At 47.7% G+C, this 15,866-nt stretch overlaps 1 protein-coding gene across 1 annotated transcript; it reads left to right on the top strand.

The window, feature by feature from the left end:
* Window positions 1-6,737: 6,737 nt before the first annotated feature.
* LOC123142098 (calcium-dependent protein kinase 15-like) lies at window positions 6,738-7,688 on the top strand. The gene is made up of 2 exons (XM_044561117.1): window positions 6,738-7,123; window positions 7,652-7,688. The coding sequence occupies exons 1-2, from the start codon at window positions 6,887-6,889 to the stop codon at window positions 7,661-7,663; spliced, it is 249 nt and encodes an 82-aa protein (XP_044417052.1). The 5' UTR covers window positions 6,738-6,886; the 3' UTR covers window positions 7,664-7,688.
* Window positions 7,689-15,866: the final 8,178 nt, after the last annotated feature.

The raw sequence follows: 15,866 nt of genomic DNA, 5'->3' as shown, positions 1-15,866 counted from the left end.
GATGCGATGGGGTTGTCTGGTGGCTGGTGCTCGGCGGTGTATGGATAAGCAATGTGCGTGCTGCGTCATTGCTGCGTTCAGGAGACCAGTCTGTCCTGTGCGACTTGGGATCTGGAGTTTGATGTAACGCCCCGGACACATCCGTCGGTGGTCGTTATTTCCGTCGGGATCTAGACTGGCCTCACAGATCAATACTAGTCTTTTCTGCACACTTCGTCCTCACTCGTGCGCATCCGGGAGCAACTTCCCGGTCGGTCCCCCATCGTGAAACTACTCCAAGCTGAGCACGCTTAACTTTGGAGTTCTGTCCGAATGGGCTCCCGGGAAAGAAGGAATTCCTTATTGATATGAGTAGTCTATCATCCCTAATAAGCCAGGCTATCACATTTGAAACCGTGGAACAGAGAATAGATGATAGACTACTCATATCAATAAGGAATGCCACGCATTATGGATGAACTGACGTCTTACGATTGTTTTATTTTTTGCTGAGGGAGAGTGCCTCGTAATAATAATAACGGCACGACGTTTTTTACGTGCGTGCCTTCTCTTTTTTCTTTTTTTTTTGCATAGAACTTCTGAGCTTTATTCAAACAAAAGTGTTCGCTAAGCAGTCAGCCATTAGGCTACTAACCAAGAAACTTGGAGTCTCAGAGAGCCAACTCTCGGTTACAGACACATTACATGCACGCTGGGCACACAAGTGTGCTGGACCGTTTACAGATCTACTAACATGCTGAATTACAAAAGAATGAAAACTATCCGCTAGCTCATCAATTTCGAAGAAAACCGGTGCCACAACAGAGCAATTGTTGCGACGAGTGTTCCAGCGATTCACAATCTCCAGACTGTCGGTCTCCATTATCACGTTGGCATAGCCTCTCAGATTTGCGAAGATTACTCCATCCCGTAGGGCTAGTGCCTCGGTGATCATAGGATCAGTGACCCCAAGATGGGGCTTGCACCAGGCGCCCATCAGTGCTGTCTGGGAGCGGGCGACACCCCCCGCTCCGCTTTTCTCCTCTGCGAACCGCATAGCTGCATCGATGTTGATCTTTACTTGATCCGATTCAGGTGGCCGCCAACCATGTCCCGGTAGCATTGCAGCTTGCTGTTTAGGTACATCAAGTAAGGCCAAAGCCTCTCTAGTGAGTTTGATGGAGTTCATCGGATCGAACTTCTCGCCGTCATGTGTCCATCTATTGCGAGAACTCCAGATGGACCACATTATAGTGATTATCGTTGCTCGCTCCTTGTCGGTGAACATAGGTCCACATAGAATATCGCCAGCCCATGAAGACGGATGCAGTCGCGGTAGCTTGATTTCCGGAACAAGGCGCGCTTCGTCCCAGAACTGTCTCGCATGCGAACAGTGGATTAACACATGTTCAAGGTGTTCGTCATGTGCTTGGCAGAGTTTGCATAAACTGACATCTCGAATATAATATGTCTATAATGCAGCGTCTTCTCGTCAGGTAGAATGCCACGCATAACACGCCACCAGAAGACACGTACCTTGGGGACAACTATGAGAGACCAAAGTGCCTTCCACATATGTGTTTGATCCACTGAAGTTCCGGTGCCGGGCCCTTCGCCTAGAGCTGGTTGCTCGTTGCGGTTCATCAAAGCTTGGTACGCTGATTTCACACTGTAGTTGCCAGATTTCTCATGTGCCCGTGCAAGAAAGTCCTCTCCTCCACCTTGCCGAAGTGGTATATTCAGAATTGCATCAGCATCAGGTGTGGCAAATGTACCGCGAACTAAGTCTCGTCTCCAAGTCCAGTTAGTGTTATCAATCAGATCGCTCACCCGTTCAACACTTGTGTTCGCTGTGCCTTCTCTTTTTTCGTCCTGATCGTATGCTGATTGAAGCGAATTAGTACATGCGTATGCTGCTTTTTTTTTGAGGATCACATGCGTACGCTGCTATACCTGCCGTCCCTTCCTATTTGGATCTGGGCTACTTCTTTTTCTTCGAGAAGCTATGGCTTATGGGCTGCTTTGCCTTCACGTAATTAGCTGCGAGGGGGCCCCTCGGTCCTGGGGGCCCGGGGCGGCCGCCCTGCTGCCCCCCCCCCCCCTCAGGGCCGGCCCTGACGGTATTCTAACATGCAATGTAGCCAAATAAATTCTTTTACCTTTGCCGGCCAGGAAAGTTTCCGAATATCTATATCTATACCAATATAAAAAGACCCAAAGGGGCTGATCCAATTAATCTCGGTCATCAAATCATGTCAATCCAACGACCTAGACTGCTTTAATGTCGAGCGCTCAACACGTTTAGCGTGCAGTTAATTTCATGCCAAATGTACTGCTAATCACATAATAACACACAAATAATATCCTACTTAATATCCGCATGCACTTAATATACTTCTAAATTAACGTGCATTGCACGTACACATTGACTAGTTACACCAAATGGTATTAAGAGTGGACCTATCCTAGTTGTGGTTTTCCTTTTTTTTATAATACTAGCAAACATGTCCGTGCGTTGCAACGAAAGAAAAAAGTCATATGCCTCTAGCCTAATAAGCATCTCTCAAGCCCCCTCTCCAGTCCACATCCTCTATTTTAAGACGACACCTCATTTTACAAAAAGTAATGCTTACCTTTGATACTTGGATTGGACGGTGAACTTCAGAAACTCACCTCATATCTTCTTCGGAATGTCTATCCCTTGCTAGTCTGATAGAGATGAGGTCTCTAAATAATCAACATAGTACCCGTAGAAAAAAGTATCATGATTTGTTTCGGACAAAAATTGTTGGGTAAAGGAGATATGTTGGTCTAGTATTCATTATTACGGAGTTATGCATAGGAAGAAAGCACCCCTATCCCTATACATGTCCTTACTCATTAATGATCACAGGCCATGATTATATTAGCACCCAATTGTATCAAAAAATTTGGAATAAGGACGACAAATATCAAACTACTTGATCAGATTGTTTTCAGTTATCAATTTTGTGAAATAATGAAAAAAATATCAAACTATTTGATGGGGGTGAATTACCAAAAAATACTGGAAGAACTCGAATTGAAGCTATTCACATACAGAAGTACAACTTTCAGCAGCCTTAATATACAACATGACTTAGATGCATGCCAAGAAATGTGAAAATGAATCTTCTTTGCGAAAACATTTCTTCAACTTTAGTTAGTAGCGAATATGCCTTTCCCTGTGATAAAAATACAAAGGAACTTTTGTTGTGACTTCTCATAGATTTTTCCAGTGATATGCCCACAAGGACAACATAATAGATTTTTTAGATAGAAAAAGGAGAGAGCGCACATGAGAATATGAGATAGTACATGAATAGTAGGGCCAAGCTGCATACCTGCAAGTTTCACTAAAGATACAATCTGAATGGGTTCTCTACTCCAAGAGCGTCTACTGACAGAAAGAGGCTATAAAACTTCCTCCAGCAGGCATGCGAGCTGCGACCCCAAGAGCCTCTAGCAACCTGATCGCAGTGAACCGGCTGTTTGGCCATGCCAGCAATCCAAGCCTCCCAAGTCAGCACCCCGTGTGGTACCTCACACCCTGTACTGAGAAGCACTTAGCGACGTACCTATCACACTCAAATCGAGCACACAAACTTACTGAAACTATTGATGTACATGTCATAAAACATCTCCACAGTATGAGGCTTACCGGAATGCCATGTGCTGGTTGTGGAAGAAAGGATGTGGCGTCCGCATACAGTGGGTCATCAGGCAAAATATCTATTGTGAAATTTAAGCAGCAAATCAATATGTAGTTGTGTTACTTCTAGTTCAGCACATAAACTAATTTGGGTAATCTCTAAAATTAAACCAATGATTAATTGTATGGAAGAACATTTAGATAGAAAACATTATATCTCAAACATTCTACCTGTTTGGGGTTTAATCTATCAACAAAACCAATGATTATATGATGCTTCCCCTATGCACCAGAATCATAGAGCGAAAGGGACAAATTACTCACTGATAAACACTGTGTACTAGACAACAATGCCATCCAAAAGATCCTTGTGATTTGTCCCCATCATGCTTCATGGATCAACATGATTTTCAGACTAAAGGACATGCAAGTATGCAACTTCTTTTTTCATCCAGGAACCTAAATTTGCTGCTGGTGATTTACTTTGCTCCCGATGGAAACCATTGTAAACTCGTACTCCATCTCTTCGAATCTAGTGGTGTCATCCAGAGTACGCAATTAGCCCAAGTCATACAAACATGCATGCTCACCTGCGTGATGGAGTGCTGTTGCTGGAGTTTTCTGGTGGCCTGAGGTTCGGCTACAGACGTAGTACCTGCATGGATCCAGTGTTCTGGTGGCCGTAAAGGTGTTCCCCAACCTTCCGGGCGCCGACTTTGGCGGCGACGTACTCCTATCGGATGTTTTCTCCAACGACTTTGGCGGCGACGTACTCCTATCGGATGTTTTCTCCATTATTGGAGGCTCTCGCTGGATTGAATCCAGAAGCTATACTCTCCGCTATTCGATGAATCAATAGGCTGTAATTTTGCTAGCTCCGGCTTTAGCTGGTTCTCCTTCCATATTTCTTCTCTTGTCACCTCATGTTTGTTGAGCAGGCCACAAAATCTCTACTACTAATGTCTCAGTTGGTAGTCTCCGTTCCGGGTTTATTTTTGTTCCACCATTTTCGTCTCACCATTTCGTTCGGTTTTTTTTGCTGGTTTTTTTCAACGGTTTTCTCGTCCCTTCCCCGCACGTAGCAAAAAAACAGCCAGCGAGGCTCCCCTCGATCTATGTATTCTATCCTACGATCTCTCAAAGACGCCCCAGCCCCCAATACGAGCCGCCGCCGAGATACGAGTCGATCCGCCGCCGCCGCCGAGGACCAAGTGGAGCCGCCGCCGGCGCTGGCCAGGCTCCCCACGATGTGCGCGCCGGGGCGCCGCTCCCGCTCCCACAGCCGAGCATAGCAGCAGCGGCGGAGCCCCGCCACCGGCGAGCTCTCTCTGGCGGAGGAGGGCGGGGGCGAGCTCGCCGTCTCCCTCGCGCTCAACAATCTCTTCTCCCACGCCGTCGCCCGCTTCACGGCCTACTTCGGCCTCATGCCGCCATGCCTCCACTGCTCCCGCATTGACCGGCACTTCGGCGCGGAGGACGTCCATCAGGCGGCGGGCGAGATCTCCGGGATGGGCCACTGCCTCCACCATCACCGCCTCTTCGTTGCCGCCGCCGCCGACATGTGCGAGGGATGCCTCTCTTCTTCAAAGAACGAGATGAATGAAGGATGCAGAGGAGACAGGCTCCATGGCGTGTTCCTGCTGTAAAGCTCTCGACCTCTCGTACAGGTACACGTTTCTTCTTCACGCGAGTTTGAGAACACACATACTACCGCGAGCCGGAGATCCATCCACCCAGTTATGGATCCATCAGGTACAAGCCACTAGCCACCAGGTAATAGAGATTTCCCCTCTGATTTAGTTGGATTGGGGGAGGCTAGAGAGGCTTGCTTGTTGTTGTGTTTTCTGCGTGAGAGAGCAGAGAGAACTGAGAGATCACATGGATCCAGTGTACAGATGAGCTTTTGGTGTGGGGGTGGTGGTGGTGGTGGAGGTAGCAGGGAGAGGATGGTCACTAGATGGAAGAGTGCAGGGAATGTTGCTCGCTACTGCTACTGCGTGTGCTATTGTGTTATTTTGTAATATTTCTGAACTGTTAGCGATATTGCCGCGGTGAGATGAGCTTATTTTGTAATATATGGTCTTTTCTAGTGCATTGCAAAACTAACTAATAGTTTGTGATCTGACACCCTGGTAACCTCATGATTGGGTGGTGCATGCAGGGCCCACCTCCGAGCTAGCCGATGCTTAGTATACCAGTGTTCTGCTGCATCCGGTGCGACCTCAAAGAATACCTTCGTCTAGCTGACCGTTGAGCACCTTAGGGACGACGAGGTGCGGTGCCTGGGGTGTAAGCAGTTCAACTACATGATGAAGTGAGTGAAGGGGTTAAGACGGTTGCGTTGTGCGTGCGCTGCTTGCTTGCTGGTGAGTGTCGCCTCTGTGACTAGGTGTTCTTTGTTGTCTATGCCCTCTGTAGTTTAAGGTGTTTGTTCTTTTATGCAATGCTCGCTCGCCCAAAGTATGTATGATCTTTACCATAGTACATTAGCTAGCTATAGGAGATGACATCTTTGTGCTTTTCTTCTTCCTGAACACGCATATGGATGTTTGTGCATTGGAACGGCATGTCTTTCGGATCAACTGTTCCCTGCTCCGACTTCGCCTTTTAATTTGACTGAATATCTACTTACGCTCTCCAAGATTGTTCCTGTGAGTTTCTTTAAAACCTATTTGTGCACCCAGCTAGATCATACAGTTGTTAATGTATAGAGTTTTTTATTGGGTCTGTTTATCTCAGGGCTCTGACGCGCCGATTTCGTTTAGACAATTTTTAGTATTTACTTCAGGGAATACTCTTTATATTGTTCAATCTCGGTGTAGGTCTAATTTCTCGGAAACAGTTTCAGTCAATGCTGGGCCGAAACCTCTTAAACTCATTAAGTAGCGTTCTTCCTTTGTTGAAATCTCATTTCATTGATGATGTATTGCGCTGCGTGTTGGTTAAGATGAAGCAAGGAGAAAACCATTGACGATGTATTGTGATGCATGTTTCAGTCAACTTGTTGGACAACTGTACACGTATGTGTTTTTTCAAGCCCGCTGATTTCAGCCTCTCCGTCTCCTTCAAGCCGGTGAGCAATTAATTGGTTAACTGAACATACTATTTGAGAAGGGACAAGGGAAGAAACCTCAACTATTCCCCTTAGTTCATGTTGTCTCTACAATTTACAATTGTATATGTAGTGCTACCTGAATTAAATTCTGGCAACTAAGCTCATGCAGTGCTTAAGATTAAATGGGATATAATGGAAATGCAGATGAGAAGTTCAGGGATATTCCTGGGAGTGCCTATTATGTGGCTCCGGAGGTGCTGAAGCGGAGATATGGAGCCGATAATTGCATATGGAGTGCTGGAGTTATACTCTACATTCTGCTGTCTGGCATTCCTCCTTTTTGGGCAGCAGGGCAGGTGCGTTCTCTGGCTGGTTATGTCAATCAATTTTGGGGCTGTGATGGATGCAAAGACTGGAAGGTGAATATAGTTATCCTACAGGAACCCTCCCTTGGTTTTAATTACCTGAGAATGAGGAAAGTCTATTTGATGTTGTTCTTCAAGGTTCTATTCATTTCTCATTTGATCCCTGGCCATCAATTTCTAACGGGGATAAAGAATTACTCCCTCCGTTCCTAAATATAAGACCTTTTAAATATTTTAATATGGACTACATACGAAGCAAAATGAGTGAATCTACACAATAAAAATGTCTATATACATCCATATGTAGTCCCTATTGAATTATCTAAAATAGCTTATATTTAGAAACGGAGGGAGTACAACAAACGGGAGAATCAGACATAACTCTGTTATGTGAGTAGAGAACGTGAGTGCATATGCTTATTATATTGGGGTCGGTCAACATGGTTCAGTTGGCATAACAAGCTCCAACGGACACAACTTCTCATGAATTGAATTGATTGAATGCCCTTAGTAAGTTCTCGATAGAATTACCTCTTCTTACAAGGATGAGAAACTTAAGTGTTTTTCATTTATTTTGTGCAGATCCTCCTGTGAAGCATAAATTTCATTGTATCCAAGGAGATATCTAATGCTGAAAACATGGGACTCAAAATGTATAGAGAGTCGGAGACACTGCTAAACTGTCATTTATGGGTGTCTACCAAATTCACTATCAACCACTGTTGTAGGACCGGCGGTATGTTAAAATTTATTTTGGTTTTATTAATCCATGTAGAGATGCTATGCTCAGCTATTGATTTGACACTTGTGATATCCAATTACACTCCTGTGGCTTGTATGTTGCTCGAAGATGCTCACAAGTCTGGTTGGGAACGTTAACCTTTCTCTTAGGGACCATTATTTGAAACAGTACTCTGTCTACTACTCCCTCCCATGATATAGCTTAAAAATGTTCTTATATTATGGGACGGCGGGAGTATATGCTAAGTTGTGTACTGATGTATAGATATCAGATTTTGTTCATTTTGCATTAGGTTGGGAGGACGTAGACTAAGAGCTATATATGATGATTCTACAAAAGATAATGTACTGGAAGACATGAGAACTTTTAGGATGCTACAGTGTAAAAATATTTGGAAGATGGTATGGTTTGCCGGACCGGAACCAAAGCAAGAACGAGAAGGAGCTTAAGTAGGGCCATGTCGGGGTGTCGCCACAATAGGAAATTGTCGCTGGTGCTAGATACCAGGGGAACCAAAAAATCTTTTTTCTACAAAGGTAACGAACTTTTTGGGTCTAGAGGGACCAAGATGAGCAGGCCATCAACATCCTATTCCTGCTTATCTTTGTTTTCTTTGTATCTGTATTATTAATCTTGGTTTCAGCTGGCGTGTTGAGTGCAATCCTGAAATATGGGATGTCGTACTAGCCTTAATTCAACATCTGGATTGGCTTATGATGGCATGGAGTTCCATCATTTCGGCTGCTTGCGGCGGGGAGTGTGGCCGGTGCTTGCGGCAGCAGCGAAGCGGCGTGCGCGAGCGCAGTGTAGGCAGTGGCCAAAGGCTCATCGGCCGCTGCGAGTACGCCGTTGGCACCAGGTTCATGACATTGTAAAAAAAAATCCATCGAGTCTTCCTCTATGTGTGCAACCTTGCCAGCATGGGAATCAATCAAGGTAGGGGCAGCCAACGTTAAGTATGTGCAGTCTTGTCGGGATCCAATCTATTAACTCCTTCAGCCAGCTTTGCACTATGTGCACGACGTCCATGCTCGAAAGCACTTTGCAAGTGGATCATGCACGGCTCCACCGGCCTTGCGTCAACAATTCAAATCCTTATCTTATACTTCCTCTGTCTGAAAAAACTTGTCCCAAGCTTGTCCCTTAAATGGATGTATCTAGCACTAACTTGGTGCTAGATACATCCATTTGAGGGACAAGCTTTTTCGGACGGAGGGAGTACTACTAGATAGACACGTACTTTTTTATCCAATTCTTAATTTATAGAAGTAGAAGAACTGATTATGTGAATTGAATATATAATCCCATGTGTAGGTGCTATCCAAGTGTTGTGATTATTTAGCACACATAACTTGCAGGGAGATAACTCTATAGTATGAAGACTTTAAAATACGAGTGCGTGTCGTTGGTGTTTTTGAAACCATCTTCCATCACGTCTAATATTTTTGTATTTCATAATAGTAATTGTTCAGCCTTTGACTGACATATGGATGATATTTGTAATATATATCTTTCTTCCATATGACGGTAACATTATGATGAAGGTGGAACCATAGAGAGATGTGTATTTTTAATTGAGATATTTTCAGGAGTACCTTTGTGAAGCTGGTATATCTTTCTTTTACAAGATATGGTTGCACTTGCTTCATCTACATAGGCTGTCTGGAATGCCATGAGGCCGGGATTGGTGTAGGAAATCTTCAAAGCTATTATATTGGTCTCAAGAAACTTGCAATGCATCAATGCATTATGATTCTCCATGGTCATGCTTCTCCTGTTCACCTGGAAGTTTATTGATGGGAGGGAAGCCACTTCTGCTTTGATGATTTCTTGGAAGTTCAGGTTAAAACACTTTCGCTCTTAAAGTCTGTTTATCAATTCTTTGGATAACCTATTTAATGATTGGTTTTGATTTTCATACAGCTAGGTGAATTTACAATACAAGTCAGATTATTTGCGAGAGAATTTCATTCCCTAGAATCATTGTCATTCTTGTTGCCTACAAGGTACTTGAAGAAAATGCCCGAGACATATTTTAAGGAGTATAATTCAGCACTAAGGCTATTATTACAACGATGGAATCTTTGTTGTGGTAGTTATGTCTCCAAATGCGTCGATCCCTATCGGCTACTGAAGTAAACTTATTTATTTTTTCTGTGTCGATTTCTATTGGCTTACTGATAGCTTATTTATTCTTTTCGAATTTTAATTCCTTGATCTTTGCCTCTGCCCATCTCCATATCACACAGAAGGTGCTCAGTGCAATGCATCCTGCACTGATTCCATGATAGGAATTAGGAACTGCTCATCATTTGAATGTTTCTACAATTTTCCTGCTTGTTAGAACATGTTTGATGTACTTACACATTAACAAAAATGACCTGTAACATTCATGAAAATATTTGGGTTTGGTCATCTACTTTTTTACTGTTTATTTACTCATGAAGATAGCAGATGTTCCTGTTTTTAAATATAGTTATCTGTGCTTCCAGTTGGTAGAGATCAAAGTATTAACTCGCCGATGTAGGGAAAAAGAGCTCTTTTATAGACACTACTAGCAGTGGATACAGGGTGAGCCTTTTTGAAATTGTTTCATAGAATAAGGCCCGTATAAGGTCTGGTCTTTTGGGTATACAATCCTTTCTTGAGATGATCATTGGCAGCTCACATATGTATACAGTAGTATATTTGACAGATGATGATGATCATTGGCAGCTCACATAAGGGCATCTCTAGCCGTTTGAGCCCCCCAGGACAATCGCCGGACCAAAAATGGCACGTCCTGGGGGGCAAAACTCTTCCGCCGGCGCCCCCAAGAATCCGTATCCCCAGCCGTTGGTGTCCTCAGAAGAATTGCGGGGCAAAAAGTGATTAGGTGGCAAGGAAAAAAACGCGTGGGGGAGTAGGATTGGCCGTTTCTTCCGCCGGCGCTCCCAATAGCCCCCCAGCGCGCTGGGTTTTGCCTGGGTTCGCCGGCGGAATTTTGAGGTCGGGGGGGGGGGGGGCTTGGGGGGCACGGCTGGGCCATTTTTTGCCCTTTTTTAGTATATTTGACAGATGATGATGATCATTGGCAGCTCACATAAGGGCATCTCCAGCCGTTTGAGCCCCCCAGGACAATCGCCGGACCAAAAATGGCACGTCCTGGGGGGCAAAACTCTTCCGCCGGCTCCCCCAAGAATCCGTATCCCCAGCCGTTGGTGTCCTCAGAAGAATTGCGGGGCAACAAGTGATTAGGTGGCAAGGAAAAAACGCGTGGGGGAGTAGGATTGGCCGTTTCTTCCGCCGGCGCTCCCAATAGCCCCCCAGCGCGCTGGGTTCGCCGGCGGAATTTTGAGGTCGTGGGGGGGGGGCTTGGGGGGCACGACTGGGCCATTTTTTTGCCCTCTTTGCATCGCCGGCAGAGAAAAAAGGCTCCTGGGGGGGCACTCGGGGGGGGGGGGGGGGCGGCTGGAGATGCTCTAAGTATACAGTAGCATATTTGACAGATGAGCATTGGAAACTCTTCTAAATCTGTGTTTAGCATTTAACAACGAACTATGTAATTTAATCAATAGACTCACTTCACTTGCCATGCCAACTGAAACTCTATAAGTCAAATGATGCGACTGTCAAGTGGAAGTTACTTATATTTTTTCTTACGTCACTTGAGAAGTTTCTTTTTAGCAAGCTTATTTAAGTGCAGCCGAAGTGTACTATGTTTTTTAGGCGATCTCCATTTTTTCTATTGAGATCAGAGAGCGGCTGAAGTAGTGATGGGACTACACCATTTTTAGGTTCTGAAGGCAAAGCTTCTTACAGAGCTAGTCACATTTGTCAGTTCTGTGAGTAGAAGAAATCTTGATAGCTTGTTGCTTCTGCTCAGTGTGCTCGGTGCATAAATTGATTGCTTGATGCAAATGTTGTTTAGTGTCCTATTTCATGGTAGCTGCGGATGCTATATATTTGGTGATTTTGTTGCCGGTATTTGGAGTGCTAGGAGAGTTTCTAAACTACCGTCACGGCATTATAGATAGGATAGTGAACCAATGTGACATATGTATAACATTTCATGTGAGATTCTTTGCAACAAATAGCATGAGCGAGCGGTCCATATATTATGTTGGGATAATATATGGGTTGGATTGGGGGGGGGGGGGTCCGGACTATCCAAACCGTTAAATTTTGTGGAGCTTGCTTAATGTCCTAACATGCTCGGATGTATGAGGAATAAGATTTGACCTTGGATATGACTATTTGTGTGATTTATTTTTATGCATTGTAGCCCGTAGCAACGCACGGGCGTGCTACTAGTGTATATATAAGATTAATTAGCCTCGATTTTCTTCCTCATCTTTCTATCATGATATCTGTGATGGCTTCCTGATACCCAAGGAATTGAAAGATATATATAAATTGGGTTGATTTGATTTGAGGGAGCGAGGTGGGACTATTTGAAAATAAATCAACCTTTCTTCTCTACAATAACACAGCTAGCTCGGTTGGTCGGACCATTATCTGTTGGATGCTAGGTTTTGAGTTTGAATCCTCTCATACTAACCACAATGGGTAGTAACATAGACTAGTAATATGCATATATTACTAATCTATGTTACTATCTCTATAATGGGGAGTAACATATGTGTGGTAGCATGCAACACTTCATTTATTAGGCTATAGACTCATCTTGCCTTGATATGTGTGATGTTACTCATACTACTAGTAACTAGTTATGTTACCACTTTCCTCTCTTTCTTCATTTATTGCTTGCCACATCATTTATTTTATCTAGATATATGTGATGTGCAAAGAGAGCCTTGGCTCAGTGGTTGGGCATGCGGTTGTGCAGCCTAACGACCCGAGTTCAATTCCTAGAATTGACAGGTGATGCAAAGGGGTTTTTCCCCATTTATTGAGGATCAAGTTTGGTGTGTGGTGGAACCACTCATCAAAAAATATCTTGATACTCATTTAAAAAAAAAATCTAAGGACCATGTTTATCTTGATACTCATACTAAAAGGGCCGTATGCATCCCTAGTTGGTGCAGAGGCCGGGGAAGTGAAATTCTCCCCCATTTTTTAAGCCCAGACCTGTTGAAACAAGACCGTGTATGAATGGTGGAGATGTCGAGTCGGGCGACGCCGCGGGTGGCCTCTGCCGCCGGTGAACAGCGGGTAGGCTGCCGGTTTTAGGCGTTGGCTGACGGCGCAGGAGACTCGGAGGACGATGGCGCGGACCCGGACGGCGAGGAGTCTCCGGCGGGCTCGCCGACGCCGTCGGATGCGATCTGCGAGGCTTTCCGGGTAGGTTATTCCGAGGATGAGGTGGCGTTGCTTGTCGACCTAGCGATTCCTCGAGACGATCCGGCGAGGGCAGGCCTGAAGGAGGAGGACAACGTTGAGGTTGTTTGCCGCGTCGTCCATCGTCGCACGGCGGCTTCGGCAATCCGTCCATGGCGCGGTCCTCTTCCCAAGGTATGTCTTCCTAAACTTTCTCTGTCAGATTATTTTGAAGCGGGTGCTTGGAAGTTGGTTACGAGTAAGAAAAAGAAACGGACGGCGGCGGCGGCCGGCCGGAAGCTGGCGGCGCCGGCGGCGTCGATCGGGATCGCCGCTGCTAGGGTGGCACGTTTGAATTCGCTGATGGGCGCGGATGGGCCGCCCGTGACTTCTGGGCCGCCTTCGGCTGGGTATGAGGCCCAGTGCGAAGCGGCTGCGGGCCAAGCCGAGCTGCATTCACTTGGGCCGGCGAGTTCTTTTGGGCCACGGTCTGGTGGGTATGAGGCCCAGCCGGACGTGGTTACGATCGATACTGAGGAAAGGGGCGCCTGCACGATTCGTTCGTCTTCGCCTGTTCCATCGCCGTGCCCTAGGGTTTTCCATCGTCGTCTGCCGTCCCTACGTACGGCCGGACCTGGTCGGGCTCGTCGCATTCCCCCTCTCGGCGCCATGGTGGGCTCTGGAGGCGCGCCTCCTCCCAGGCGGCCGCCTGCGCCCAGCGGGGCTGGTCGGGCTTCCGGGGTAACGCCGCCGGGCCAAGGCAATGGAAGGGGCGTGCTGCCGCCGGGCCAAGGCAATGGCCGGGGCACGCTGCCGCCGCCGGAGTCGGGTGTTGGTCGTGGTGGCGTGCCGCTACCCAAGACCGCAGCGGGTCGCGGGTCGGGTAGACCTGATGCGGCGCGTTTTGCTGACGGAACGCCCGTGGGGAGGCCGCCGGCTCCGGCGGTGCCGTCGGGTGGTCGTGGCGGACCGGGCTCCGGCCCTAGGCCAGTGGCTCATGGCGCTGCTGCGGTCGTAGCTGTGGGCCGGGGGGCCGCGCCACCAAGGGCCCCCGCGCCGTCGGGTCCGACGCCTAGACCGGCTCCTCCTCCACACGTCGTTGCTCGTCCGTCTCCGTCGTCGCAGACCAACGGTACTGCTGCTGCGCCCCGGGGTCAGTGGGGGGACGACGGCTACGATGCCTACGGGGCTGGCCAGCACCGTGGTTCTTCGTCCACGGGAGGCGGCCGTGGCTATGCATGGCAAAGCGATGGCTCGGTTGAGAGGCCGTTCTTGGGTCCTGCCGGTGGCTTCGTTGAGGGGCCTTCGGATCTGGGTCATCGGCAGCGAGGAGGTTACCGTGGCCATCGTGGTGGTCGGGGCGGGCGAGGGGGCCGGTACCGTCCATGACCGCCGCCACCACCGGTCGTTGTCGAGCAGATGACTGATAGCGGGGCTGCAGAGGAGGCTGTGTTGTCCGACCACGCTATGGAGGTAGTGACGGCTCTTGCTTCTGCTCCGGTTCCTGAGGTTATGCTGATGTGTCCGCGGAGATGATGGACAGGGCTGAGTCTGATCGAGCGTCCAAGTGGGCGCGTAGGAAGGAAAAGATGCTTTGCTATCGTTGCGGAGACAAGGGTCACTTCATTGCCGAGTGTGTGGCGCGTTTATGTGATACCTGTGGTAAACTGGCACATGAATCTGGGGATTGTCCGTTACTGTGCGATTAGGCACCTTCACTCAAGATGTATGGAGTATACTGTGCTGAGCTAACTTTTTTCGAGTCTCCGACTGAGCACGAGGTGCCTGACGAGTCTCCGAGTATGACCACGGGGATTGTCAAGGTTACCAGAGGGGAGGTGTCTGAGGCACAGATCGTGCAGAGGCTTCGAGAGCTGGCTCCTGGGGATTTCCAGTGGGACCTTGTCGGTCTTGCTGATAAGATGTTCAGGGTCGAGTGCCCGTCTATGGAGGATCTGCAGCGGTTGCTGAGTTTTGGGATGTGTAAGGTGCCGGGTACTGATGGTATCCTTGAGTTTCAGGAATGGAAGATTGTTGAGCCTCAGGGCAGTCCCGCTTACGCAAGCGTGGCTACGCTTTTCCGGGGCACCTTCCTCGCCGCTGCAGGATGCTCGGGTTGTGGCCAGTCTGGGCATTCTTTGGGGAAGCCTGAGCGTGTGGACATGGCTTTCACCAGAGCTCATGGGATTGCACGGGTTCTGGTTAGTATTCTGAATGTGGAGTATGTGCCGGAAGTGGTTAAGTGGGCTTACCGAGGCAGGATTTATAATCTGGTTATTGAGTTTGAGGACGAGAGCCTGCTGTCTGCGCCGGCTCACGGGTCTGACGTTGATATGCATGAGGGTGATGGTGACGTGGGAGTTCAGGAACCGCCGGTTGAGGACTCTGGACGACAGCTGTCCATGGGGCCGGGGTCTGAGACCGCGACGACCGGGGATGGAGCTGCCCAGCCCTCCTCGGTGCCTTCGAAGTCGTTGAGATTTGGATCCTTCGAACCTTTTTCTGCACCGCCGAGGTTGTGGAGCGACCGGGTGGAGTCTGAGGAGGCCTTTGAGCTCGCTTTGCCTGCGTTGGATTTTATGGATGCTCTGGACTCGGGTTCTGGGGATCTCGGGGCTTCATCACTTATGGTCAGGGGGGCGGAGGAGGTGAGTCGGCAGGTGGCCACTCCCTCTTCTGGTCAGCACGTGGTTCCCCCTCTGGAGATGCCGCAGCCTACCGGGCCCGTGTGCAGGGAGGAGCTATAGGCCAGGCGGTCTCGGGCTCTTTTTGTGCTGAGGACGGGGATGCGGGGCA

Source organism: Triticum aestivum, chromosome 6D, assembly GCF_018294505.1.
Source record: "Triticum aestivum cultivar Chinese Spring chromosome 6D, IWGSC CS RefSeq v2.1, whole genome shotgun sequence".
NCBI lineage: Eukaryota > Viridiplantae > Streptophyta > Magnoliopsida > Poales > Poaceae > Triticum > Triticum aestivum.
This window is presented reverse-complemented; position numbering and strand designations above follow the sequence as displayed.

Excerpts from the sequence above, each read along its gene's own strand:
- LOC123142098 (XM_044561117.1), top strand. The coding sequence starts at position 6,887 with ATGGGATATAATGGAAATGCAGATGAGAAGTTCAGGGATATTCCTGGG.